Raw genomic sequence first — 27974 nt, forward strand, 5'->3', positions numbered from 1 at the left:
TTTATGTATACTTTAGATATTATGAGTAATGCCGGTGCTCCAAATGCCATCTTATTGTGAATTATGGTTGGGGAGAACCATGAATAGGCAAATGAAACCTTATAGAAAATTTGACTTTATTTTACCAATTTTTCTACATAAAAATGATCTACAAAGCAACAACACACAATACGTTCAGTTTTATTAAGTAGCTGCATATGAAATATATGCCATGAGATCTTTTATAATACCTGCACAATGACAAATGATAATGAGAAATTGCTGTGCTCTTGTAAACTACTACTACAATGAACATAACTCTCAATATTCATAACGACGCTGATGTGTGAAACACGGAAGTCGGTGGCGTCTACCCCATAAAGTGAATATAATATTTTTTAAGTAATTGTTTTATTTAATTAATGCAACGATATTACATGACTAACGTGTTTTGTGTGTGTGTCAAATCAGCAACATTTGCGAAATATGCCTTCAAATACACATAATACTTTCTTGGCTTTTATCGGAATGTGTAACTTAAAGCGTATATAATGTTGTAACTTGTGGCCGACTGTTCGCTGCTAATGGATGGCCAAGCTAAGCCCCGCCTTTTCCTTCCTCCTTTGCTTGTGATTGGTCGATTTTATAGCGGCGTCTGTATTATGAAAGTCAACAGGGAGGAAAGTCAAGCAAGAAAGCTTTTGGACTTGGAATTGTGCCTGCGTCGTTGGGCAAGCGTGTCGCGACCGCTCGGCGTTTCTCCTCATTTGGCGTTTTGTTGACGATTAACTGTGTCGTTTGTTTCTCTAGCAAAAACGTTAGCTAACGAGCTAACAAACGTGGTTACTCCCACCGGGACTTTGACTGACACATGAAAGCAACGGTGAGTTTCATTTTTCACTGCTGACCTTTTTGAAACAGCGTGACTAATTGTTAGGACCACGGACGTGTTTCCTAATCGTATTGAACCAAGGCGCAGGTTTTACACGAGAGGGGAAAAAACGGCACACCGCCAAAATTGTCCTGCTTGTCACTGCACGTTGCTGGCAAAAATAGTTGAATAAAGCTAAGGAGGTACATTATTTGCTGCAAATATATAGTTCCGTGGCACATAATTCCATACACACTGGTTGTTTTGGGTGTTGCTTAAGGTTATCAATCATCTGGTTACCTTTGCACGCGGTTGCACCACATCCAAGATAAAAGCCTTTTTTTTTTTTAAACAAACACACAAGTTTTACTTCTTTCTGTCCCCTTTCATTTCTTTCTCTCTTAAAAAAAAAAGATATACTATTTTTTAATTGAATTGAAAAATGTACATGCTGCGTCAAATAATACGACATACAGGATCTGTAACAGATAAAATACAATAAAGTATTAGGACAGAAGATTAATTCATTAAAAAATATATATTATTAAATAAAGATTAACTGACTAGATACGATGAAATAAATAATGATGAGATAAGTAACATCAAATGTTAGATCACGTATTACCTGCAAATTATATATATATGAAAAATCAAAAACATTTTCAAGAGTTGGTTTAATTCTTGCAAGAAGTGGGAAGTGGAAATAATTAACTTCAACTTGACACGTCTGTTCTTATTTTCATAGTAAAATTTAACATATTTGAAGGGAAAAAAATAATTACATATTAATTAAAATTAAAATGACAGGGGTCAAAACTCAAGAAGTTTCTATTTACCAAAACTGCTTTGTGGCAGGACGCCTCCAAAATGTAAAAATAAAAAAATAATAAATAATAAAAAACGTTCACATCCCTTACATTTTAAGATTAAAGAGTTTACAGGACATATTTTGTGATGAGTTTTAAAATAAATTTATTTTACTTTACAAATATAATATTTGTAAGATAAATTAAATGCCATGTTGTTTTTTTGGGAGCTTAGAGCTCCAATGAAATATTCCTCTTGGAGTGATTTCTTTTTGGGGTCTTGAGTAATGTTCCTTTAATGTTACATGTCTTGTGTTATCTGACAGTCATGACGTCAATACGACCTGAACCCATACGTGACTGCTGACATTGGTGGGGAAATAACATCAGCATTATGGCGCTCAGCCCCACCGCTGCCAACATCTTTCCACATGGGGATGGAGACCCGATGGATCCCTCTGCTCCATCAACCACAATATCCATCAACAAGCTCGTGCCGGCTCTGTTAAAGTGCTTCGGGATCATCCTGTGTGGCTACGTAGCCGGCAGGGCCCGCATCATCACATCCAATCAGGCCAAAGGCTTAGGCAATTTTGTATCCATGTTTGCTCTGCCCGCACTCCTCTTTAAGAACATGGTTCTGCTGGACTTTGGGGACGTCATCTGGCCCTTCATCTGGAGCATCCTCATAGCCAAAGCATCTGTGTTTGCCATCGTTTGTGTCCTGACGCTGGTTGTTTCCAGTCCTGAGAGTCGCTACAGCAAAGCCGGGCTCTACTCTATATTTGCCACCCAAAGCAACGACTTTGCTCTGGGTTATCCAATTGGTATGTATGATGCTTTTGAGTACAGCGGTGTACTCCTGCTAGGACGGCAGCTGTCTTTTTGTTTTAGAAGTATTCCACCATACAGAGTGATTTAAAAACAAACACATTTCAGGTTCTAATATTTGACTCCATGTGCGTCCACAGTCAAAGCTCTATACGAGAGCACATACCCAGAATACGTCCAGTACATCTACTTGGTGGCACCCGTGTCACTGATGCTGCTCAATCCCATTGGCTTTGCCTTTTGTGAGGTCCAAAGATGGAAGGATCAGAGAGAGCACCAGCGGGGCAAACTCGTGATCGTGGCACAAGTGGTGCTCCACGTCCTCCGGAACCCGATTGTTTTCATGGTCGTCATTGGCATCGTGGCCCATTTCCTCCTGCACCAGAAGATCCCTTCCTTCATGGAGGACTTTGTGGATGGTTTGGCCGACTCCTTCGGGGGAGCGGCTTTGTTCTACTTGGGCCTGTCCATGGACGGGCAGCTGAAGAAATTAACCAGGTCCACTGTTGTCACGCTGGTATTACTCTTGACTGCGAAATTGTAAGTAGACAATGAGACGATGACCGTGTATTTTTGTACTAACGAGTCAGACGTTTCTCTGACCACACATCTGACCTCATTTATGGCGCACTCATGCATTCTGCAGGTTGCTGATGCCGCTGATTTGTAAAGACATGGTGGATCTTCTTGACAACGCCAGCCCTTCGAACCACTCTAGCCTCTCCAACTATGCCTTCCTTTATGGAGTATTCCCCACGGCGCCTAGCGTGGCTATCTATGCTGCATATTACAACGCACAGCTGGAAGTGGTGAGTCTTGTTACAAGAGCTGATGCGTGATGAACAGAGCCCTGTGAGGTACCCCAGATAATTTTCAAGTACAAAAACATGTATGAAGTGATGAATTTAGCTTTAGATTAAGGCCATGAATGGAGCTGAAGGGACTAATGTAACTTGTCACTCGGTTTGAGGTGTTCATAATTTCACCAGTAGAGGGCAGTCATCCACTAAACATGTCCAGAAGAAGCCAGGAACAGGAAGTTATTGACCTCATGTTATGTAGCTAACAGCTAGCTCTACACTTGTTTACTCGTGGAATAATGTTGAAGCATCGTCTGCAAGTGACTTTTAAGACACCATTACATGTGTAATGTAGATAAAATTATGTATTGTGTGAGCTAAATGGTAGTTAGTGTTTGTTTAAGTGGTAATCGCTAGCGCGCTAATGCTAATCGCGATTGCTAACCGTTTAGCACAAGCTAATACCCTTGTTTACTCATGGAATATAATGTTGAAGCATCGTCTGTAAGTGACTTTTAAGACACTATTGCATGTGTAATCTAGATATAATTATGTGCGTGTGTGTAAACTAAATAGCGCTAATGCTAATCTAGCGCGGTAATGGGAATCGTGTGTGTAATCAATAGGATAATCAATTTGAAATAGATTCCATATTGATATTTTCTTTGTCAGGAAGTGATGACTTCACAATTAAAACCATGTCAAAAGTCTTCTTTGACAGAGTTGCTGGTAGCCCATTTCAACACTAGCAATGCGATACCAGGTTGAATAAGGGTGTAAAAGATAATTTCCTCTTCCAACTAGTCAGGTTTATTACGTTTGGCTGTTTTGTGTTGTCATGACTAATCGCATGTTCCTTCCTGTCAGGTTATTCCCGGAATGGTGATCAGCACTTTGCTCTCGGCCCCAATCATGTTTACCTCCGCCTGGCTGCTTACCCTCCGCCGGATGGATCCTCGGCTTCTGATGAGCACCTTGCAAGATGTCAGCTTTGATATAAGCATTGTCTGTTTAGTGGCACTGGTGAGTCGCAACAAGACACCACGATGTCAGCAGAATTCCACTTCCACAACTTTCCCCAGATTTGCACACAGTTTCTGATGTGGCCATGTGGGGACATGTCTGACATGTTTAGGTGGGATGAAACTATAATAGCGAGTAATTTGCATAATGTTTTAGGAGGCAGATTTTTTTACAGACTAAAAGGTTCATTTCCTCATTTGTTACTTTTAGCCCAGTTCTGAGGAACTTGATGATAAGTAGGCGTCTGGGCATGGCAAGGTTGCGGGTTCATTTGCGTTGCGCAACAATGGTTGTTCAAAGAGGTTTTACTTGAAACTAAACTCACTTCACTTTATAAAGATATTTGTATTTCCCTGACAGCTGTGGACCATGGCAGTCATCTTTTTTAGTAAGAAGTTCAAGAGGCTGCCTCACATGTTCACAAGCAACCTTTTCCTGGCACAGGTGAGCAACGCTTGTGCAAAAACAGTTCAAGGTTCGAATCATTCCTGGAAGTTTGCCCACTAGGGTAACAATCACTAACTGGTATTATTTGTTGTTTTAGTTCCTCGCTTGCTTGGGAATGATTCTGTGGAAATTTGTGGTGAAGGGAGATAACTTTATTGGCCAGATTTTGTCTTTTACGCTACTGTGTACGTCACTCTACTGCACTTACGTTTGGCCAGGTATGTTGTAAATACACATGACAATGACATCATAAATACATGCTAATGCTCTTCATGTTTCTCATCTTAGGCTTCATTGCACTTTCTCTTGTGCTTCTGAGAAGGTTCGACCATCTGAAGGTTTCGTCTGGCATATTTATGATTGCGGGCTGGGGGTGAGTCGTCCATCATGAGCTGCTCTCATTTGTGTGGTCACAAACACTGTGCTAGTGTATGTTTTTCATTCTGAACAGGATCCCTGCATTCCTTACTGCTGTGTTGCTAATCTGTGGGGAAAAACTGCCTGACACAATAGACCCGTCGCTCTTTTACAGTAAAACGCAGGTACGGTGGGTTTAAAAAAAAAAAAAAAAATTTTTGTGTGTTTTGTTTCTTTTCTTACACGCGCTTGCTTTGACAGATCATCTGCAGCACGTTTGTGCTGAGTCTCAGTGTTCTACTATCGGGGGGTTCCCTGGTGTTTCTCAGCAGAGGAAGTTGGGCCCAAAAAGACCAGATTCAAGGGGGAAATGCGTCCGCGGAAGACCCTGTGACTGAAAATGAACAAGATAACCACTCTTTGTTTGAACCAGAAGCCCATTCAGCAGATCCCAACACAGGTACTGTTGTTTAATCGTGTAGAACTTACACATATTTAAATTTGTATACAGTAGGAGATACAGTGATGCCTTTTTATCATTCCTGCTAACTATGATGGAATTATTTTGCTTGGTGATTTTCATTTTTGTTTGAATAACACTGCTTATAGAAAAGCTATGGAATTTCTAGACACATTAGCCTATTCAGGTTTTGTTCAACATGAACTCACCCATATCTATGGAAACGTTTTCGACCAAGATATTAGAAAAGGTATTGACATTTATGTAACCAATATCACCAATGTTCCGGTTTCTGATGATTTTTGTGTCTTTTAATGTCACAATGTCTGCAGCAGAACAGTGTAATGAGGCTATGACATCAGAATGAACTGGTTTTTTTTGTCAGTTTGGGTAACTGTCACAAACATTTTATATTGAATATGGTGTTCCGCAGGGAAGTATTTTTAGTCCTGATCTTTTTTCTTTGTATGTGCTTCCTCTTTTTCCTAACTGTAACTGATTTATGTTTGTGCATTGTTGATAAGGGGATGGAATATATTGAATTTTTTTATCTGATTAATCGAAAATATTGACAGAAATAATCATTGGTTGCAGCTCTAATTTCATTACTCTGTTTTCATACAGAATTATGGAGAGCTTTTTTTTCCTCACAATTGGTCACAGAGCAAATTTAAATCTTATCTCATGGCACCCTGTCTTCTCTACTAGAATACTCCTCACTAGTTTACTGATAATGAATTGCTGTCACTTACCTTCTTGTTATCAGTGTGCCTCATGTGCGACTGTGCACCGCCCATGCCTGACATGATCATAAGCACCAATATGAACCACACGGCAAACGCGCTCGCAGGTATTTATACAGTGTCTATGCTTAATGTGAGGTTGAATAATTTGCTGCACAGGAGGAGGAACGTTAATCCCAAATCTTTATTCTGCCCCCGTCAGGTCAAAGTGAGAATAGCAACGACTCAACCGTTTGCCTTGTGTTCAGAGTTGAAGAGCATCATCAGGATGAAGATAGACAAGTGGCCCGTCATGTGCTCCTGTGTTTGCTTCTGGCTGTCGGCGCGCTAGCTGTGAGTAAAAAAAACAAAAAAACATCACTGACTCTTACTTGATGTTCTCACAAGTAGTGATTGCAGTGCGTCAAACCTTCAATTGTATTTTATATCACTGAAAACAGTTTGTTTTCTACAAGTACCCTTCCCTTGTGATAGAACTTGTCCAGCTGCGTGTGGTTGCTCTTGTACCAAGACCCGGGCAGACTTTACGTGGAGCTGCAGTTCTTTTGTGCTGTGGCCAACTACGGGCAGGTTGGTGTTGTAATCAGACTGAGATTACACGACGTCACATGGTACATGACATTGATGTGCTTGCAGGGCTTTCTCTCCTTTGCTCTGTTTGGCCTGGACAAACATTCAATTTTACTGCCGGTCTGGAAGAGGTGAGAAACAAACAGTACTCGGTGTAAGAACTATAATGTAGAGAGCTAAAAAATATATATATATATATTAGTTTGAAATGCTAAAATTATGAATTATAGTAACCCAAATTAAATACACTATATTGAATTAAGGTGGTCGTGTGTTAATATGTTTTTGTTGTCCACGTGGATTAGGTTGCACAGACTGTGGCATGGAAAAAGGCAGGAAGAGCAACCACAAAGTCACGTGACCGAGGAGATCAGGAAGACCTGCGCTGACTTCATCACACACCATAAAGACCAATGTTGTCATGACATTGTCAGGAAGAGAAGGTGAGAAAAAAAAATTATTTAGCATGTGCTTTGCATAATTAAAAGTAAATTTAAAAGCGTTTACAAACAAAAGCAAAAGTTAAGTAAAAGAGATGATTTCATAAGTATTTCATTTGCGTGAAGCATCACAGCTAAATGCTGCTTCACCATGTTTGCTTTGAACTCTGGGCACCACTAGTAAATATTTTACTGACATTACAATTTTTTTATTTCTTTTTTCTTTTTCTTTTAAAACCCTTATAAAAACTGTACACTGCTCCAAACTGAATCAAACCATCCCGCGTGATGGAAATAAGACTTCAATATCATTCAACTTTTGGGAGGGAAACTAATCTTTTTTTTCTTTATTTTTTTAAATTAAGTTTTTTCTGTGATTTTGTTTTTCAGGTGTGGGATGCGGACAAAAGTGGACTGTTTCCTGGGCTGTGAACTTGTGGAGTGGCTCCAGCAGGTGAGCTTGGCTCAGGATCAACGTGCGGCCGTCCTCTACGGCGCGTGCTTGCTGCAGGGCGGCGTTCTTCAGCACATGGAGCAGGAATGCGCCTTCCAAGACGCTCCTATTTTGTACTCTTTTGTGACCTGAGCCGTCACGCGACACGCACTTTAATTTAACTTCAGCACTGTATGAAGATGGCTGCTTGGCATGTGTCCGCTTTATATAATGCATGAAACTGCTTGAGTTATTCACGGCTTTTTGGCGGTAGTTGTCACTTGCGCTCTAGGAGGGGCCAAATTTACTCAATACAGAAACCAAAAAAGGGTTGTTGTTTTTTTTGCTTGATTATGTTTGGTGCCAGTATGTGAGTTAATTTGCACAAAGAAGTGAGGTTATTTTTCTGTTTACCTCACTGCCAAAGAAGGGAAGACGTTATTTTGTTTTGTTTTTCTGAGTGTTTGTCTTGTGTGTGTGTGTGTGGCATCGTACACAGATTCTGTTGCCATAGTGAATATTGACATAAATATGTTTGGACGTTTATTTAAAAAAGGGCCAGAACCATTAAAGCCTATTTATTACTCATAATAACGTGAAAATGAACACTTAATTAACTTTATTTTTGCTCAGGTGAAATACAATTGCAAGATAAGTGTTGTTTAGTGTTGAAATGTTCACTTGTCACGCACTTATGACGCATTTTGTACAATGCTGCGTATTTATGGACTGTTTAGAATAAATCAGCAGATGTTATGTCCTACTGTTTGTGTGTGAAGTAAATCATTCAACACGCATGCATTAGCCTTTGCTGTACAGCTCCATCTCGTCCCGCACAGCGTTGGAGAACAGATCCAGCAAAGTATCAGGCTGCTCGATGCCGCGATAAAGAATCTCCTCCATCTGTTTCATTCTCTCACTTTCTAACTTCCTCATTCTACGCGTCATCCGCTCTCCTCGCTCCTGCAGAGAATAAACGGCATCGGTAAAGTATTCCACATACCGATGACGTGACTTCACGTGGATTTACATCACCTTGTATGTATCGATGACGGCGGCCACCGCCTCGTGTTTGGCGAACAAGCTGTGCTTTCTGTCAGGCTTGCTCTGGGAGCGAGGCTTCGTCTTTACCGGGTCATGTGGGCCGTAACTGGGAGAAGTGGTCTCCTTTAGCTCTACTCTCATGTTTTCCACAAAGACGAAAGGTTTGAATATTGACCTGTTGTGTGAAAGAGGAAGTTAGACCATCTCTTGTGGTCTGTACTTTGTTTCTATTCTAATCAAATATCACCTCCTTACCCTTCAGAATTCCGTTCAAAGTATGCGAAACTCAGCTGGGCTCACCCTAATGAGAACAATAAAATGGACGCTTTACCTTTCCGGGTCCGGAGTCGCAGTAAAATAGTGAACCCCTGGTCGAGCTGGATCCACAGGTACCACTGACACCATACTGCCCGTTGTCATGAACATGCCCTCCATGTTGATGCCGCTGTCTTTGTCCCTCAGGATGTCCATCATCGTCAGAGCGGTGATGTGCCCTTTAATAGATTAATAATAATTACTGCTCAGGTTTCATGAACCAAGAATGCTGTACACGAACTAACCATTGCTCTTCCGCAGCAGCTTCTTCCCTTCACAGTATCGACTCCCGGATGCTTCAATTCTGGCCGTGTTCATGTAGGAGTAGACGGCGGCAAAGTTGAATGGCGCCTTTCCGTCCCACCAGCCTTTACTTTGTGCATATTTGCGCAGGTCGGGATGTTCTCTGTCAATCTTGGTTGTGATGTTGTACTCGTTTGAGATGTTGCGATGTCCACCTAAAGAGGAACATAATACAAATTTGAAGAAGAAAAAATCAGAGATGAGCAGGCTCTACTCTTGAAGAGTTTTTTTTTTCTTAGCTAGAGGCACCCTCTAGTGGACAAAAAGTATAATAGACTGGCTCATTGATGAAAATACACTTGATTCTCTATAACAGCTTTATATATATTATATATAATATATATATATTATATATATTATATTATATATATATTATATATTATATTATATATATATACACTTTGTTAAAAATAATCTAATCGGCCACAAACCAGGTTGTATTCGAACTGTCTCCCTGCATGCAAGTTCTTATTCGCTTGCATCTCCCATTTTCTTCAACGTGCTTGGTCTGAAGTTGTTTCCCATTACCTTCCACTCTCTCTGCAGCCCAGTACTTCCCTGAGGTCTCCATCACCCAGGCCTCCTTCCGGTCCGAGATCAGGAAGCTGTTGTGGTAAGTGAAGTCACGTTGTTCTTCTAAGCAAGCTCCTCCTTGGCCATGTTTCTCCAGAAGCTCGGCTATGACATGCACAGCTTTCTCAGCTGTGTCGGCCCTCTCAAGTGCAAGCCTGGAAAACAATTGTTTTGTTTTTCTTTCTGGCATGATAATGATCCATAATGAATACTACTAGTCTTACCTGACGAGATCCATGCCAAGAAGAGCCTCCTCACCATCAGTACTCTCTCTTCCCCACACAGCCTCATTGCCAATACAAACTTGGTGCTCATTTGCACCCATTTCTGCGCCCCACAGCCACGCTGGTCTGCTCAAAATGATTGCATATGTGTGGGCAACTTGCTCTATCTCGATGTAAGTACACTGTTTACCAGGAGAAGTGACACAGGAAAAATAATGTTATCACAGAAGGGTCACAAAGTAGGAATTAATACTGAGGCTATAGCAAGTGCACCCACCTTGACCTTTGCCCCCGGCTCATAGTCTGTGGCAGGGAAATAAAGCACTTCCTGGACTTCATCGCAAGGCCTGTCGGCATTCTTTCCAAAAATGATGTGGTGTCCCTCGGTGGAGGGGGGCAAAGCCACAAACGTGTCACATGAACATGGATACATGCTGAATCAAGATGGATGGATCACAAGCTGTCAAAATTCAATTGATTGTGATAGGACGTCACATATGACTTAACAACATTGCATAGGAAAACGGAAGACATCGTTTAAGAGCAAACGAAAGGCAAATAAGACGCCATACAATAACAATACCGCGGTTAACTGTCTAACACAATATCGACTAAAGTCTGTCAAGTGTTTACTTTCTCTAACCTATCTATGGCTTTGCGGCTGAGTTGTTTACGGCAGTCACGTGACGATACTGCTTGGTTGGTTAGTTCTTACTACACAAGTAGCCATTTAAAAAAAATAGTTGAATGTTTCAATGTGAAAATAGATGAGTCCTCATTTTATTTCACATTTATATCATGAGATATATCAGATATTATTTTGCCGAAGCATCCTAAAGCGCTCTGAGATTTACGACAGTTTTTGTAGTTTGATGTAGTGGTGCGTTTCTGGTTCCTCGGATTTTTCAGTAAACTACATTAGTAGTAGTAGTATCTACTACTAATAATAATAATAATAATGATAATAATAATATCTTGGCTTTATTTAGTACATCAAGGGGCGCCTAACAAGGGGTAAATACAATGTAGATGCCACTAAATATTTGCCATCCTATTTCAGTGCTGACAAATGTCGGTTTAGATCAGAAACGTGCATAATGTCGCACTTTTTTCTCGCCAAAGAATAAACGCGTTGCATCACCAACGTCACACCACACACAATGTGGGCTTTTCGATGACACGTCAAATGTTAAAATAAAAAAGAAGTCAAATCTATACCCTAATAAATTTACTGTTGAGCAAAATCTATATTTTCTCCGACAAGCGTTGAACGCATCAACGACTTCCGCTTCAGTTTATTTTACTTCCTGAGAGAGAGCGAAGCTAACAAGCGTTAGCTGAAATTTCGTTGTAATACTCGGACGTTTTTTGATTATCAGCCATGGGGAAGTCTTTTGCGAACTTCATGTGTAAAAAGGATTTTCACCCTGCGTCGAAGTCTAATATCAAAAAGGTAAGTCAAAGTTACCGTTTCGAAATGAAGATTTACGGTAAATCGTTCGGTTTGCTAGTAAACATAGCTTCCTTCGCCTGGGTTGACTTGCAATTTGTTAGCTCTCAGTTTACTCACGAATTGACATACTCTCTTGCAATGTCTCCATTGCTGTGTCATACATTGTTAAGGGAAGCTCTAAAGCGTGATCCTCATTTTACTTGTGCAGGTATGGATAGCAGAGCAGAAACTAACTTTCGATAAGAGAAAGCAGGAAGACCTGATGCAGGCTTACCTGAAGGAGCAGGACACCTACAACAACAGGTAACCCCTAATACAATCAATGGTACGATGTCCTCACAAAGGTACTTATTAGTACTCAGCGTGGCATCTGGGCTTGTTTAGTTGAACATAAAGCTTGCAGGAACTAGAGAAAGTTGCACACTGAGATCTTAAATGCTCATTTTGGGATCACTTGCCCTTATAAATATGACCACGGTTTGAATGTTCAATTTAAAAATAACTATCTGATGACTGTTTGTGCGTTCATTTTGATTTCCTCACCTTTAGGGTGTTGATGGGGGATGATCGTGTTAAAAATGGCCTCAATTTCATGTACGAGGCTCCACCGGGAGCATCGAAAGGTAAGTAATCTCTCCAGACCAAATCTTTCAACTCCATTTGTTTACTGAACAAAAATACAAACACTACATTGTTTTCCTACTCACATATTTAATGAGTCAAACTCAAAGATTGTTCAGAAATCTGTCTTCGTGAGCGCTTCTTCTTTGCCGTGACAATCCATCCACCTCACAGGTGTGTCGTATCAAATTGCACAGGTGTGCCTTACACTGCCCACATAAAAGGCCACTCTACATTTTGCAGTTTTGTTTTATGCTACACATGTGAAGTGGATGGATTATTTTGACAAAAGAGAAATGTTTGCTAACACTGTCAGATAGATTTGTTAATAATATTTGACAGAAAAAGGCCTTTTGTGGACATATAATTAGTGTTACATCTTTTAGTTCAGGTCTTAAAATGGGTGCAAAAACAAAAATTAAAGAAATGTTTTGTTTAATGTATGTATTTTCAGTCCTGATATTTGTTTTTCTCTGTCCCATGATTCCTGTCCTTGCTGCAGAGGAGAAGGCAGAGGTAAAACTCATGGACCTTTACTGTCTCTTCATGGCCTTGCTTAAAATTATTTTATTTACTTTTTACATGCCTATATCACTCATTTGTATCCCTTTTTGTTCTTCAAGGAGGGAGAAGATGAGTACAAATTTGAATGGCAGAAGGGAGCCCCCAGAGAAAAGTAGCTTTTTCTTTCTTTCTTTCTTTCTTTCTTTTTTTGGGGCATATTGCACGATATTCTCGAAGTGTTATTTAATGAGAATTTTAATTATTTTTGCAGATATGCTAAAGATGACATGAACATCAGGGATCAGCCTTTTGGAATTCAGGTGATTAGTTGTCTTTTGCTTGCTTAACAACAAATGTTTGTTAAATTTGATGTTCATATTCTATTGAACAATATCGATTATTTCAATCGGCATTGAAGAAACGTGAACAAGAAGAGGACATTGAGTTGTGTGATATGGTCTCAAGTTGGGGAGTTACTTGACTGCTATAGACCTAAAACATTTTTTTAACAATTTCTATTAGTTTAATTTTTTTCCCCACTTTTGTTAACAAGAGTATGAAAACCTATTTTTTTTAATGTACATGTAGAACAGATATAAAATTATTTGTGATTAATCGTGAGTTAACTAGTGAAGTCATGCGATTCAATTACGATTAAAAAAATATAATCGCCTGATGCCCCTAATTTTTAATAATATTTTCTTTTTTTAAATCGTGACAGGCGATAACAAATTTTTAAATTGTAATTAATTGCATGACTTCGATAGTTAACGATTAATAAAACATTTGATATCTGTTCTAAATGTACAATCTTTTTTTCTAGGTTTTCATACTCTTGTTAAAAAAAAGTGGGGGGAAATGTAAACTAATAGAAATAGTTCAAATGAATTTTTGACGTCTATAGCCGTCAATGGCAGTGAATTTAGTTAAATTGTGTTTTGGCAGTCAATTGGATTTGAATGCTTACATGAATTTTTTCCGATCACTTTGAAGGTGCGCAATGTGCGCTGCATCAAATGCCACAAGTGGGGCCACGTGAACACGGACAGAGAATGTCCTCTTTTTGGACTGTCAGGCATCAACGCCAGCTCTGTGGCTTCAGAGGAGGCAGCAGGTACATTTGGGTCACACCCGTTAGACACATTGCATTTGAATGTTGTAAGGCATGTAGAAATAATGATATTCTGTGATGATACAGGTGCGGCTGTTTAGGCTTTTTTCAACTGAACTTTATTTATAGAGCACGTTAAGACAACCATTGCTGCATACAAAGTGTTGCACATGGAGTAAAAATTTGTCATACAATAAGACTTTTTTTTTTTAACAATAACTTAATGACATTTAAAAAAAAAACATTCCGAGTCCAGGCTGAATCAAAAGTCAAAGAATATTAATGAGTTTTCATAAAGCACAATTATTTAGTAATGTTTAGTTTGAGATGATTACAAATTGCGGGACATTCCCACCACAATTTTAAACACATTTGTATTTTTAGATTGGGTGTTGTATTGCTTGTAATACATCATTTTATTTAATTTGTTTATATTATATTTATTGTATGTATTTTTTTCAATTAATATTATTTTATTATAAGTTGTATTCTATATATAGAATTAGATTATATTTTAGAAAAAAAAAAGATTGAATGTATTTTATTTCTCCTGCTGTAATTTTCTTCACATTGGAGAATAATAGTGTCAGACACAAAATGATATTTGTAGCTGGTGAGTGGAGCTGAGGTCAAACACAAAAGGATTCAGAAGAGAAAGCTGTCACGTTTTCCGCCTTGAGCAGATTACTAGTTGTGCAATCAGTGAGTAATAACGTTTCACCCCGGGAGAATCCGGTCAAGGCTCGATTTTGCGGCACTCAAATTGCCGTCATCCCGCGGAAGACGACGAAGGGGGAAAAAATGAATTATTGTGTATTGTGATTCCTCCTTAAGCGCTGCTTTCCCCGCGTGTGATATTGTGCGATTTGCTCAGCCGGAAGTGGGGTGACTTGATTTGATGTCAGGTCCCGTTAACAAAGCCGCCCCCGAAACTCCCACGGCGGCGGGCGAGGCTCCGCCATCAATGGCGCTGTGATGCTGTGATTTGCGCTAACAGGTCCCTCCATGCACCCCTCGGAGCTAATGGCCGAGATGCGGAACAGTGGCTTTGCCCTCAAGAAATGTGTCCTTGATCGCAGCGCTACCGTTTGTGATACGATGCAGGTAAATGTCTCACATGCTCATTTTCTCGCACGCACGCAGATATTATATGAGTACACATTTGCTTATTACACCCTTGAAAGAGGGCAGGCTAACGTTAGTTAGTAATCTTTTAGAATTGTATGATTCCGGACTAACTGGGAGAGTTATAGTTCAGAGACAAAAAGCTATGTTTGGATTTTTGTTTTTTTTTCATATTTAATTTCCTGCAAATAATAAACTTTTTACTACAAGCACAACCTCAAAATAAGTTTTTTTTTTTTAATTGTTTAATTATTTAATTTAAATTGAATTATTTATTCTTGTAGGAAACTTACACATTAGCTATAGTTTGTGCGTTGACATTGTGCTTAAATATATGAAAAGAAAAACCTGTACTTGAAGGATTTCATTCAAATGTATTGCACATAGAACTGAAATAATTGTATTTAATTGTTTGTTTTTGAAGATTAAATGTGAATTATTGCACTCTACAGAAGTTAAATATAAAAAAAGCATTGTACTTGAAAAGTAAACTTTTACTGGATAAAAAAAAAAGTTAATCAGGCTGTATGCATATTATACATTTTATTTATATTTACCATTTAATTCAGTGATTCTTTCACATACCACTAGAGGGAGCCCACGGACCACTCTTCCATACTCATGCCCCAATTAGGCTATGTGCATAATTTTTTGGGGCCCAATGTGACATCATGTATCAGGTTTTTCATGTTTTTGTGAATGTTACAATTCCAGATAATAATTTAAAAAATCACATTTGTTTTTACAATGTGAACGACTACTATAGTTAAACTAAACATCCAAATTTCATCATACCGTGCAGTGTGAACGTAACGTTTGAGAATCGCGTTTATGTTCTCAGTAGTTTTTAGAATAAAACAAATATGTTAGTTTTAGTTCAAATATATATGAGGGCTGAACAATTCATTGATTTCAATTCGACATTGCAATATAGCAAAATGTAATTTTCAAATCGCAAAGGCTGCAATGTGGGAAATGAACAGCTTCGTTTCTGTTGGCTGGTAGACTTTATTTTTATATATACTATACATATATTTATTTATATGGTGTGCCAAATAATTGTAGTCCACATTTACATCATTGTTTCATGAAATTGCTATAAAGTGCAAAATAAGATATCCTGTATTGATGAATGAAGCTAATAGTTTTGTGGTGCTGTGTTCATTTTTTTCCCGACGTGTGTTTAATGAATAGTGAATAAACCCAATTTCTCTTTTCTTTTTTGAAAGGAATATATTGGAAGTGACCAAGAAGAAGATCCAGAAGTGGAATTTTTGAAATCTTTAACAACTAAACAGAAGCAGAAACTCCTCAGGTAAAAATTTAATTTATGCAATATATATGGATCCTTTTTTTTTTTCTAAACGTGTTTAACAAGAGTCATGTATGCATATAATTAAAGATTGCCTTTTTAATTGATTTATAAAAGCATTGCCAGATCCAAAATTTGATTACTCTGATGCAGTGCAGTTCTTCACTACGGCAAACTGCAACCGCAATTAAAAACCTGTTAATTAAATGAATGCCTTTCTCGCCGCCTCAATCAAAACGTCAATTTCCGGCCCAGAATGTGAAGCGAGCCCCCATTTCGCGGTTGTGTGCCACTTCAAAACGTGTGGCCCATCCACAGGAAACTCGACCGTCTGGAGAAGCAAAACTCCAAGCAAAAGAAGAGCAAAAAAGAGAAGAAAAAGAGCAAAAGGAAGCACAAGAAAAAGCAAGAGAGCAGCGACAGCTCAAGCAGCAGCGACGACTCGTCCGGCAGCTCCAGCGACTCCGACGGCAACTTCAAGAGCCACAAGAAGAGCAAGAAGAAGAAGACGACGTCCTGCCGCGAGCGCAGCCCCGAGAGGCCAGATCAGAGCCGCCGAAAGGCTTCGGCGAGCCCGCGCGCCGAAGAACGTCGACAAGCACAGACGCGGAGAGGAAGGAGCCCGCAGGATGAGAGGAGGAAGAAAAAGGAGACGCCGGAGGGAGGTGGAGAACGAAAACGAGAGCGCAGCCGCAGCGGCGAGAGGGCCCGAGAGCGCCATCACAGAGGAGACGCTGAGAGGAAGAGGAAGGAAAGTGCGGCGGGTGAAACGAGGAGAAGCAGAGACAGAAGCAGAAGTCGCGACAGGAGCAGTCGAAAACACTGAGGGCGCCTTTACGCCTTCACAAGATCACTTCCTTCAAAGGGCTGAAGAGGCCTGCAGTTATCTTCTCCACCAGTAGAGGGAGGCAGTGGACATAATATCACTTTTGCATGGTGAACAATTACACACAATATTGTAGACAATTTGTATGGTCTTTTTTTTTTTTTTTTTTTGAAACCTGTTAAACAATAATCCATTATATGTATAGTCGGTGTTTGAGAACTGTAATAAAAGAAGTCCAACAAAGGATTGTTTTATTTTTGGGGTGATTGTATTGTGAATGGCGTTCCTCGAGTCCAATATTTAAATAATTAATGTTCGAATTTGCTATCTGGAATTTATTGCAGCCTGTTTTTCGATGATTGTCTTCATTTTTTAATGCAATTTTTGCCCCAGACTTGAAAAACAAACCGTGAGAGAAGAAACGCCTGCAACGCAAGGCCGTCTCTAACCTTTTAAATGGATGCATTTGAAGTCAATCAAAATCCGGTGTTTATTTTGTTTGCTTGCATTTGAACCAGCGCAGTGGTGGTAAAAGTGGTTTGCAAGTTTGACGTCCAATTTAATTGACGCCAGCAGTTGAGATGCATATGACGAAAATTGTGCACATCTCTAAAATATTGATTCCAATTCGTTTGTTTATATTTGACCTGTCTCCAAATATTTTTTTCAGATCGGCTTTTCTCATTTTATTTGACCACAGATTTTTTTTTGAGAAAATAGATACATTGCTTTTCATTGCCGAAAAGAGGTGTGTGAGTGAGATTCGGACCGGGACTCTTTTGAAAGGCTTTGGACGCTGTGCTGCCCAAACACAAAGAAGTCAGGAAAGCATCCTTGAACCTTTTCAATTTAACATTTGAGTGAGCCCACCAAGAAGCATTTTTAAATTCAACATTTGCATTCTTGCCCCTTGGGGGGTGGGGGGGTCCACAACCTTTTTCAAATAGTCTAAAAATAAATGTTTACATTCGAACAATTTAATTCAAAGACTTTTGTCATCAAACCCAAAATATATATTTTTCGATTAATTACATTTGTGATAAAGGACGAATCCCTAATCTCAAATACAAGACACATGGAGCTATGGTGTGTTCCAAGTCATAATTAACAGCATCTGCCCATGAAATGCCCTTTTTACGCCACATTAAACAAGGGAAAATATTCTTTTTTTATTTTATTTTGACAACAGGCCTAAATAAATAAATCCAGCAATGTAAAATGTTCCATCACACAGAAGACGCCTTTTCAATGTGTTTTAATGACTTTTAAAATCAAAGTCTTATACGTGTGAATTTATACAGGTAAACATTTATATATAGATTTTTTTGGAGCAACAGAAAAAAAGTAAAAATAAAACGTAATGTTTGAGGAAAGCTGTGCACGTACATAGAATATCCACAAAGTGCATCGAAAAGTAAACTCCCTGACGTTCAGGATAGAAGCAACACGAATTAAGAAGAACAATAAGAACATGGAATGAACACGTGGTCGTTAGTCATATACAAGATGCAACTCACATTGTCCCGAGTTCAACAGGTTTCTCCTCACAATTAAATACTGCTGAAGCGTCTGGAGGTGAGATCTTATTTTTGTTTTGAAATATTCCCTTATTAAATTAAAATAAGACCCGTGCGGGTCATTTTGATCCCCATCAGGGCTCGTGGTGGGGGGACTGGTCCTTAACCGTGATCCTGGGGTTGACCCCTTCCAAAATAAGGTCCGGGGACTCGGACCTGGGGGTCTCCAGGTTGCTGGTGTCGGTGTCGCTGTCGCTGCCCTTCTTGCCCCCGGCCGTGTGCGTCTTGATGTGCTTGCTCAGGTGGTCGCTGCGCATGAAGCGCTTGTTGCACACCGGGCAGGCGAAGCGCTTCTCGCCGGTGTGGGTCCTCAGGTGTCTCTGCAGCTCGTCGGAGCGCGTGAAGCGCTTGCCGCAGAAGAGCCAGTTGCACACGAACGGCCTCTCGCCCGTGTGCCAGCGCAGGTGCGCCTTGAGGTGCGACGTCTTGCCGTACACCTTGCCGCAGCCCGGGATGTGGCAGCTATGCAGTCCCTTCCGCCGCAGGCTGGCCCCGGCCGGACCGAGCCGCTCGGCCTCCTGGCAGTTCGGGCAGTCGCACGTCGCCCGCCCGGAGTACCTCCGCGACGAGCGCGAGGAGCCCGAGCCGCCCCCGGCGATCATGGCGTTGGCCGCCGCGGAGGTGTCCGTGTAGGCGGGCAGCACCGTTTTGAAGCCGTCCTGGGCCAACAGGTGCTGGCCGGTGGTCAGCAGGTGCGACGCGCTGGGGCTGATCCCCGTCGAGCTGAAGGCCGAGTGCGTGAGAGACGAGAAATCCGCGTTGTAGCCGCTCAGCTGCGAGTGGATGGCCTGCGGGGTGCCCGAGTGCAGGGAGCTTTGGAGGGGGCCCGCGGGGTTCTGGACGTCGAGCCACGAACCCGGGTTGGTGTGGACGTCCCACCAGGACGACGCGCCGTTGGCCACCTCGCCGGAGATGGTGGAGTGGAAGCCGGACTTGTACCACGACTCGTACGGGTGCGCCATGCCCACACGCGGGTACAGGCTCTCCGCGGACGTGTGCACCTTGGAGATGAAGGCCGACTGGCCGGACTCCTGGCTCGACACGCCGCCGCCGTTGGAGAACAAGCCGCCGTAGTCGCTGGAGAAGGCGGCCGACGTGGGCGAGGTGGAGGCCAGGCAGAAAGCGCTGCTGCCGGCGCCGCTCGTCGCCGTTAGTCCCGTAGGGGCGCGGCTGGTCGCCACCGCGAAGCCGGGCAGGGCCGAGCCCAAGTTGCAGCTCGACGCGGATCTCTTCCACGGATGAAATCCACCTTTGGAGAAGGCGCTGGAGTCGGGCAAAGTGGTGAGGGGGCTCGTGTTTCCGATTTTGTTGCAGGTCGCTGCCAGCATAGCTAAAGGTGTCGTTCCAAAACGAGGCTCTTCCTGGGGAAAAACAACAAAGTTCCACTTACACACCCCGCGTGGACGTGTAGCATAACATTCACTTTTCCTACTGGTCAGATTGCTTCTTTTAAGTTGGACTCGCAAAAGTTGCCTCACTTTGAAAACAACTCACCCCAAGGATGGAGGTAGCCATATCCAAGATGTGTGCCGGAGGTGGCAAAATGGGCGCCGATGTCGAACCTGCTCGGAACCGGAGTGATCCAGAGCCTCCGTGTTGTGGCTCGGCTCAACACGGGTTCTGTTCTGGCTCCAGTCTGCCGGCACTACTTTTTAGTTGCAGCGAGCGTCTTGTTTTGAAGTGCGGCTCGCCGAGCGCACGCAGCCAATCGGGAAGCGACTTCTGGGAACGCGGAAGCCGTCGGCCAATCGGAGAAATGAGCGCGCGTTGAGACGTCGCCTGCCACGCCCACAAGCCAGTTGCTTCTCATCCTCGGCTCAGGCTCACAGAATGCTGTAGCACACCGGATTTGGCGTTTTTTAAATGCCCTCCTTTTATTTTTATGAATTCCAACGTCTTGTTTGATTCGTTTGTGGCGACTCATTCAAAAGGTAAGCATTTTTTATTCATTAAAAAAATTAATCTGTTAAGCGTCTACATCACATGCATCAGGGAAATGTTGACAGCAGATGACTTCATCACATTAAATCACAGCTGGGATTTTATTTTAACGTGTGAATCATTTGACCGTAAACAAGCACAGAAAAAGGGAAAAAATGCGAAGACTGCAAACAAAGTTAAATTGTGAGTGAAAATATCCAAATAGGTGACGAGTGGCGATGATGATTGATTTGCTGACAGCCGAACTTGCTGCATAACATCTTCATGCTTTCGTGCGCGCTTACACTGACACGTGCTAAGAAATGTTCATGTCTGAGACGTACATTAAAAAAAAGAACATTCACGTGACGCCAAGGACAGACATAATTACATTAAATAATAGGATGCTTCATAAATCAAAATTTCTTACGGAAATATTGTTATATGTGTAAATCCCCTCCAACTTGTTAAATGCTGAAGCAATTTTACAAAGAAAGTCCAAACGAAGCATATACGCAGTAGTATTCAAAACGAGCCTCATAAAGCATGAATGGTACCAGTCAACAAAACATGATTGTTCAAACAATCCTACAAAAAAAATGCACACCCACAATGCACGACTTTAAAAAAAAAAGAAGCATTTTGTTGGAAACATTTTTGCAATCACGGCAATGCCACTTCAAAAAAAAAATGCTGCTAACGTTATTAATTGTCAATTTTTTAAGATGAAGAATTTCGTTAACATAGTTTCCTAATATTTAAAACAGGGCAGTGCATTTTATTTCTAATTCTATTGAACATATTTAAACATATTTAACAAATATTGAGCCCGCTTGTCTAAATATGAATCCCTCAAGGGCCTTTAAAAAAAAAAAAATACAATAACAACAACAACAAAACAAAGACGTACATTTTTTTCAAATGTATTAAGTTTATTAATTCATTTTGTAAATGTAAAATATATAAATAAAATAAAATACATTTATTTCAGGACAAAAGGGGCCCCTGAGGTTGTGTTTCTGTTGGACGTCCATTTGCGAGCACTGCCGCGTGCCAATTAGGAGCTCATTACACGCCATTAGAATGATCAATGTACCTTAAACAAAGGCATGATTTATTCGGGCGAACGAAACGCTTGGCGTCCATTGTGGTGAGTCTAAAAGTGGGGGTGCGTGCCTTCACCCCCCCAAAAAAAAGAAAAAAAAGCGACCTCCCCCTGGAGCCTGCACTTGCCTCATTCACATCCGCATTATAACTGCCTCACTTTCTGCCACATGCTGCAGGATTATTGGCCAGTTTTTTTGTTTTTTTTAATGTGCAGTTGTGCTCCTGTGTGGTTTAATTTGTCTCTCTGCAGAGGGCAAGTTGATGTGAGGACATTGAACTCGAACAAACAGGGCAAATGTGACGTGCAGTATATGTGGTGGGTACATTTGAAGGAAATTATTGCCGCAATTATATGAGCCAATTTGTCAAGATGACTTTTACTTTTAGAATAATTAAATCGAGACTTAGCATTAATGTCTGCTCTGCTAATGGTTGCAACAAGAATGCGCATGTGTGGAAATCCAACAAAAGTGGCATACACAACATGAAATATTTGTGAACCTGCCACAATATAAAAAAAAAAAAAATCTGACTTCAAAGATAACACTTTTGTTTTTATTATGCTTTGCAGACGTACTGCATCTAATTGGGAGCTGTTTAGAATATTTTGCTGACCTTATTTAGCAAAAAAAAAAAAAAAGAGGAAAATATTAGATACACCTCTCCACATGAGCCACAATATTGAGTCATCTCAGACAGTGTCAATCAAAGGTTCACATTATTCTGTTTGTAATGGTGGATTACGATTTGGATTACATAACATGGTGCAGTGTACCTAATGTTGTGGCATAGTGTAGACAACAAAAAAAGTATAGCCCAGTTGCAAAAAACAACAACAACAACCTGTTATACAGTAAACAATAGAGTAACTGTTAAATTTGTGAGAAATGGCTCCAAAGAAAATGTATATGAGTGGCTCATGCTGACAATGTCTCCACAGGGGAACGGAGAAGATGTGGCTAAAAGTCCACCTCTGACTGGAAGGTCCAGCACAACACTGAAAACGGGACGTGTGGACACTTCCCAATGTGGTAAATGGAAGATTGTTTATGTTGATGATGTACCAGTTTGTACAGCTGTTGCGATAAGTGAGGAGACTGGCAGGCTGGCTAACGCTAAAGCTAGTTAACAGCTAGCCGTTAACCTGAACTAACAGTAGCCAACTCTTCACTCTCATCAGCCGACACCCACATCACTCACCAACAAAAGTCATCAGTTTTTCATCTGAATATTAATCGGCAGGATAATCAGTAGAATAATCAAATCTAAAAAAATATTCGATAGCTACAGCTTTAGCTAAATGTTTTACTCACTGTTTGAAAATTCCTCCACAAAAATCCCCTTGAAGGTTTATCGGCGAAAGTAAAACACTTACTCTATATTCCAACGTCCACTTGTGCACCCGATGGTGCTTATTGTGTTGACGTGGATCGTTCCTTGTTTTCCTCGTTCCAAGGTGACCCAAGACAAACGGCAATCTTGCTTCATCGAAAGAAGGGACCACGTGCACTTTAGCAATCTTGAGCAATTTCACCTTTATAGGACTTGGTAAACTGTCATTAGACTGTGAAGAGCACTGAGTGAAGGGATTGTCCTGGATTCCAGTTAATAAGGTGGCATTATAAAATAAGGACAGTTGTTATTGTCTGTAGATTTGGAAGGACGCTCACGTTTCTTCACTGTGTCTTGCCGTGTCATTATAACATGCTGGATTTCTTACATTCATTCTATTATGGACTCTCCTTTACACTATTCATCAACTTGCATAGGCAGTCGTATTTCTGGGTGGATTTTTACTGTCAGCCCAACAGCACCCTTTCACCACTGTTTACGTTTTCAGGACGTCAACCTTTTTTTTTTCCAGCGTGCTGACAAAGAGTCAGGGTGCTGTTGAAAATTTCCCCTTCTGCACCATTGACCCACATGAAAGCAGAGTGGCCATTCTGGACCAGCGCTATGTGATTTCCTCTGTCAGTTCCACAAAGCAGCCAGGTAGGATGTCTCGCCGTTCGTCCCTCTCTCGCTTTTGACAAAATACGCTCACGGTCGTTTTGCTCTCTCGCTAAAAAGATCAAACTGCTGCTCGTTGTCTATGATGCGTGATTGGCGTATTTTTAGAACGTGACCTTGAATTTAACTGGTCACAATAAAAATGGATAGGCGTCAATCAAACCTACATTATTATCCGTCAAAACAGAATATTTGATACATTTGTATTGGCGGTCATTACATTGTTCAGGGATGTAAATTGGCCAAGTGGTTATTACGTCTGCTCAGGCATTACACAAAAACCTAACGAGTAGACAATATGAACAAGAGACAGAGCAAAACAAGAACAATATGAAACGAAGGGAAACGTACTCAAAACAATCCAGTAATGCAGATCACGCAGATTATGTTCATTCACCGCTTTGAGATTGTCAACTGTGTTGGTGCACCACCTAGTGGTCGATGTATTTGCGCATTTGTAAAAATACTAGTAGAAGAAGAAATCGGATACCGGAAGTGGAGCAATCTCTTGAAAATTAGCCGACATCTCCACTCTAACACTTTCTTGTGGTTCTTTCCTGTTCAAGCATCATCTGTAAGTCATTTCTAAGACAACTGTAATGATTAACATGCAAAGTGAGCCGAATTGTAGATGATGTTTCTTTAACTAAAAGGCTAATTACTCATGCTAATCGCGATAGCTTATTGTTAGCATAAGCTAATTTTGTTGGTGTCTGTATGATAATTCATGTTCTTTCAGTTTCACATTATAAATAGTCAAGTTCACCGCACAGCTGCAGTCTATGGAGTTTGTCTATGAATGTTTAGCTGTTTGGCTAGCTTCTCGACTAACAAGACCTTTACAACATTATTCAAGGACAGTTTTTTTCATTTCCCCATGTTTAAACCCAGCGTGCATAATGTTACAAAGGCTTACAATGATATTGAATATATAGGAATAAAACCTCTGTCTTGTTTTTGATGGGAACATGGGCCTACTATTCTATTTGGTTGTGATAGTGGTACTTGGAGAGCTAAGTATTTAGTGTTACAAAAACAAGTTTGACACTCTTAGTACAAGGTGGTTAATTATGAAAAAAATAATTGTGTAATGAATTCAAACCATAGCAAAATAAAACATTCTCAATGTTGACATTGCAGGCCTGCTAGAAGGTGCTCGCGCTGGCCGAGGTCTGGGAAATGCCTTCCTGTCCCCAACGCCCGCGACGGCATCTTCCACGTGACACTTTGCCACATTCCTTGTGAGCGACTCCACACGGTATAACAGCGCATGGCGAACATTGTGACACAGCTCAAAGACTTGCAGCCTTTTCAAAGCACATGCCTCAGTTATGCACAACTTCTTGTTCGCAGGCCATTTGGTGCGTTTAGGTGCAGAGATCAACGTTAAAGTCACAATTCATCAAGTGGCAGCAAAGCTCACATTTCCTATGAAAAAGCTGTCTCAAAGCGAGTGACAGAAGTACAGAGGTTTCTTGTCTGTGTTAAGTTTCAGGAGCCATGCGGCATGGTTTGAATTATGCTAGCATCGCATGCTTGTTTGATCTCGCATTGTATACGCACCATCAACATTCATGTGTGCTTTTGGAAGATTTAAAAGTTATTAAGAGACCTTTTGGATGAGAGAAATGCTGCTTTTGCTGCCATGTTTTTCTTTTAGTGTTCTTTCAAAAACATTTTTAACTGAGGAGGTTACTTATAGGATTATGTTCCTCTGCCAAGGCCACACACGCTCACATTTTAAATCTAACCAAGAAATTGTGGTTCAATTTAACAGCGAGAATATTACCGCAATAATGCTCATGAGCGCTTAGCTGGGACGTAAACTAAATGAATCTTTCCCCCCTGCTTTAAAAGGGAAGTCAATGCAAAAATGTTCTTTACAATTATTTATATTTTATGTACACTCAGGGCGGCCCTCTTGCCACTTGTTGTCGACTAAAAATGACACAACGGTTGCTCAGGGCTCACGTAAGGACCAATCATGGCTCAATTCTGACTTTGGTCACGTGACGCTTGGAAGCTGAGCCGTGATTGGTCATTACCTGAGCTGTGATTTCATCCGATTGTTTTGACATTTTTAAGCAAATTTACTGAAAATGTGCAAAACGGACATGCGACTTATGCCCGTTTCCATCTGTTCTTCTTTTTTGAATATTGAGAGGAGACTCCGCTGCTGTAGGTGGCAGTATACACCATAGAGATGCGATCCACCAGTAATTTAAAAGAAGAAGACCAGGAAGCGACTGCGCCGTGCGATGTCGTATGAGTTTTCTTTTGTAATTCTTGATAAACCGTAGCGTTTCTTTGCTGTTTCCCATCTAAAATAGCATTAATATTCGCTTCTTTAATTGATTCCCAAAATATTTCTGTTTTGTCGTCCCCCTAAAACATACTTTACTTTATCATCCGTCATTGCTTTGTGACTACAAACGTACATGTGACGTAATATCCGGTCAAACGTGCGACGTGTATCCGGTCTTGACAGCGGTTATTCACAAAACCTGTTTCCATAGCCAAAATTCGCATTTTCCTTTTTTTGATATGCTTCAAAATCCACCCCCTCTAAGCGTAAAAACTTTTTTTTTGTGCCAATTTTGGGCCCTTTTTGGGATTTGTAGCGTTTCCATTCAGTTTTATTTTCGCATTTATTGAAAATTCGACTAAAAATGGGTGGACGGAAATCCCAACTATTTTCAGTTGACAGAAAGTGACAAAATGGCCGCGCCCTGAGATGGATAAAAACAAGTGTAGTACTGTTCGAAGACTAGCCAGACATCATAGAACATATTGTAAAGAAAAGTTTTGTGTTGACCTCCCCTAAAATATTAACGCACACGCACGCATAAATGCTGTTTATGTCAATGGCATGAAAAAGCCATTAAAACCAGTGGGTGTGGCTTAAATGCTTTCAACAGAAATGAGAAGGATCAACTAGGATTCACTTTGCTTTCTTCAAACGTCATACGTTGAAGAGTTGACTCATACAAAGGTCGTTGACCTTGTTTTTCCATGCAGTCACAGGCCTTTTGACACTTGTTTAACATTGTTTGAACGTATTGATAAAGTCGTTATACTAAAATAATTTCCTAACCTTAACCCCCTATCACCTAACCCCCTACCTACTTTAAAACTATTAAATCATCACATCACACATTTGACTTGAGACAATGCTGATCTTTCTTTTTAAATTGATACTAAGCTCTCGTGACAACTTGTTGAATGGAATGTTTCACGCCAACTGGTCGGTTATGGTAATGATCTGAAGCGTGAATGGAACACCACTGCAAGTGATGACACACCCCTGTGGTCTGGAACATAACTGGCAACATACCATGGCATTTTGTTGATTGTTGGCGACCATTCGTACCCTGCCCTCTCAAAGTCAGCTGGGATTGGCTGCAGATCACCCGCGACCCATATGAACATAAGCGGTATAGAAAACGGGTGGATACATATTTCTCCAGGTTATGCAATGCCGTTGCATGTTGCCAATGCTGAGCATGCCAGCGATAGCAGTGCGACTGACTGGTTTAACAGTATTTACTGTAAATCATTGATTGCTCCTCCCTTTGATTTGACGTTTATTGGATTATTACTCAGTTCGAAATTGTTAGGCTGTCACTACGCATCTTTTGCACATTCGTTGTCTTATCAGTATTACCGCACTGCAGGGGATTTTGTTTCACTTTCTGTATTCTTCACAAGGAATGTTCATTACCACTTTTTTCAGACCGATACCAATATGAGTATTCACTCGAGTACGCACCGATACCTTTAGTATTTTTCAATATATAAAATTGTATTTAACACCATTACAATAAACTGAGAGCTTTCTTTCCGACGCAGATGATTCTCCAACGTGTCAAACTCAGTCTTGCGCCGAGGATGGCTGATTTTTGACTCCACGAGTACCGATACCTTAAATGGGTATTCTCCCATCCCCCGAAAGAAGATTCCAATTCATATTTTAAATGATCATTTCTCGTAATGATGGTCTCATTGACTCACAAGTGATGTCTTTAGCTGTGCTGCAGTAAAGGAGGTGAATGGGAACAGTGTCTCTGTGTAACCAGCCATGGACCGATTATATGGCATGCAGTATTTGACCACTATGGGTGAGTGATGTGATGGTCACTTACATGCTAATATTTTTTAGGGAGCTGGCGTTTATCCAGCCACGTAGCTG

At 40.8% G+C, this 27974-nt stretch overlaps 4 protein-coding genes and 2 long non-coding RNA genes across 12 annotated transcripts in view; 4 read left to right on the top strand and 2 right to left on the bottom strand.

Moving 5' to 3' along the window:
• Nucleotides 1–617: 617 nt before the first annotated feature.
• On the top strand, nucleotides 618–8523 carry gpr155a (G protein-coupled receptor 155a). Of its 5 annotated transcripts, none has more exons than XM_086091324.1 (16): nucleotides 618–710; nucleotides 790–862; nucleotides 1983–2483; nucleotides 2628–3027; nucleotides 3134–3296; nucleotides 4155–4310; nucleotides 4671–4754; nucleotides 4855–4975; nucleotides 5046–5130; nucleotides 5209–5299; nucleotides 5376–5574; nucleotides 6341–6424; nucleotides 6520–6650; nucleotides 6792–7018; nucleotides 7193–7330; nucleotides 7718–8523. In XM_086091324.1, the coding sequence occupies exons 3-16, from the start codon at nucleotides 2051–2053 to the stop codon at nucleotides 7911–7913; spliced, it is 2508 nt and encodes an 835-aa protein (XP_085947450.1). In that variant the 5' UTR covers nucleotides 618–710; nucleotides 790–862; nucleotides 1983–2050; the 3' UTR covers nucleotides 7914–8523. The 5 variants fall into 5 exon arrangements, 3 of the variants coding, with proteins under 3 accessions (XP_085947450.1, XP_085947451.1, XP_085947449.1); XR_015096693.1 differs by having other exon boundaries at nucleotides 628–862; nucleotides 6773–6887; nucleotides 6954–7018; nucleotides 7718–7865; XM_086091325.1 differs by having other exon boundaries at nucleotides 628–862; nucleotides 6792–6887; nucleotides 6954–7018.
• Nucleotides 6483–10898, bottom strand: scrn3 (secernin 3). 3 transcript variants are annotated; one of them, XM_086091329.1, is made up of 9 exons: nucleotides 10497–10898; nucleotides 10220–10401; nucleotides 9951–10150; nucleotides 9365–9577; nucleotides 9136–9298; nucleotides 8796–8979; nucleotides 8525–8723; nucleotides 6776–7009; nucleotides 6483–6648 (listed from the first exon to the last, which is right to left on the bottom strand). In XM_086091329.1, the coding sequence occupies exons 1-7, from the start codon at nucleotides 10650–10652 to the stop codon at nucleotides 8562–8564; spliced, it is 1260 nt and encodes a 419-aa protein (XP_085947455.1). In that variant the 5' UTR covers nucleotides 10653–10898; the 3' UTR covers nucleotides 6483–6648; nucleotides 6776–7009; nucleotides 8525–8561. The 3 variants fall into 3 exon arrangements, with proteins under 3 accessions (XP_085947455.1, XP_085947453.1, XP_085947454.1); XM_086091327.1 differs by having other exon boundaries at nucleotides 6776–8723; XM_086091328.1 differs by having other exon boundaries at nucleotides 6727–8723.
• Nucleotides 10899–11508: 610 nt separating this feature from the next.
• On the top strand, nucleotides 11509–17415 carry cirsr (corepressor of RBPJ and splicing regulator). Its single transcript, XM_086092083.1, has 10 exons — nucleotides 11509–11672; nucleotides 11881–11975; nucleotides 12222–12295; nucleotides 12796–12809; nucleotides 12917–12969; nucleotides 13069–13117; nucleotides 13791–13911; nucleotides 14906–15012; nucleotides 16263–16348; nucleotides 16664–17415. Exons 1-10 carry the CDS (start codon nucleotides 11601–11603, stop codon nucleotides 17169–17171), a joined length of 1179 nt encoding a protein of 392 aa, XP_085948209.1. The 5' UTR covers nucleotides 11509–11600; the 3' UTR covers nucleotides 17172–17415.
• A 930-nt stretch (nucleotides 17416–18345) lies between these two features.
• Nucleotides 18346–20387, bottom strand: sp9 (sp9 transcription factor). The gene is made up of 2 exons (XM_086091367.1): nucleotides 20243–20387; nucleotides 18346–20109 (listed from the first exon to the last, which is right to left on the bottom strand). Exons 1-2 carry the CDS (start codon nucleotides 20261–20263, stop codon nucleotides 18823–18825), a joined length of 1308 nt encoding a protein of 435 aa, XP_085947493.1. The 5' UTR covers nucleotides 20264–20387; the 3' UTR covers nucleotides 18346–18822.
• A 194-nt stretch (nucleotides 20388–20581) lies between these two features.
• LOC147164796 (uncharacterized) lies at nucleotides 20582–23767 on the top strand. Its single transcript, XR_015096719.1, has 3 exons — nucleotides 20582–20679; nucleotides 22716–22806; nucleotides 23640–23767. It is a non-coding gene; the product is annotated as an uncharacterized LOC147164796 (long non-coding RNA).
• A 493-nt stretch (nucleotides 23768–24260) lies between these two features.
• LOC147164797 (uncharacterized) overlaps nucleotides 24261–27974 on the top strand; it is a 45246-nt gene continuing 41532 nt past the window's right edge. Inside the window, exons 1-2 of the long non-coding RNA XR_015096718.1 lie at nucleotides 24261–24359; nucleotides 24926–25043. This is a non-coding gene — a long non-coding RNA (uncharacterized LOC147164797). The remainder of the gene's footprint in view (nucleotides 24360–24925; nucleotides 25044–27974) is intronic.

This window comes from Leptonotus elevatus, chromosome 12 (assembly GCF_054856555.1).
Source record: "Leptonotus elevatus isolate MCC_2025b chromosome 12, RoL_Lele_1.0, whole genome shotgun sequence".
NCBI classification, from domain to species: domain Eukaryota; kingdom Metazoa; phylum Chordata; class Actinopteri; order Syngnathiformes; family Syngnathidae; genus Leptonotus; species Leptonotus elevatus.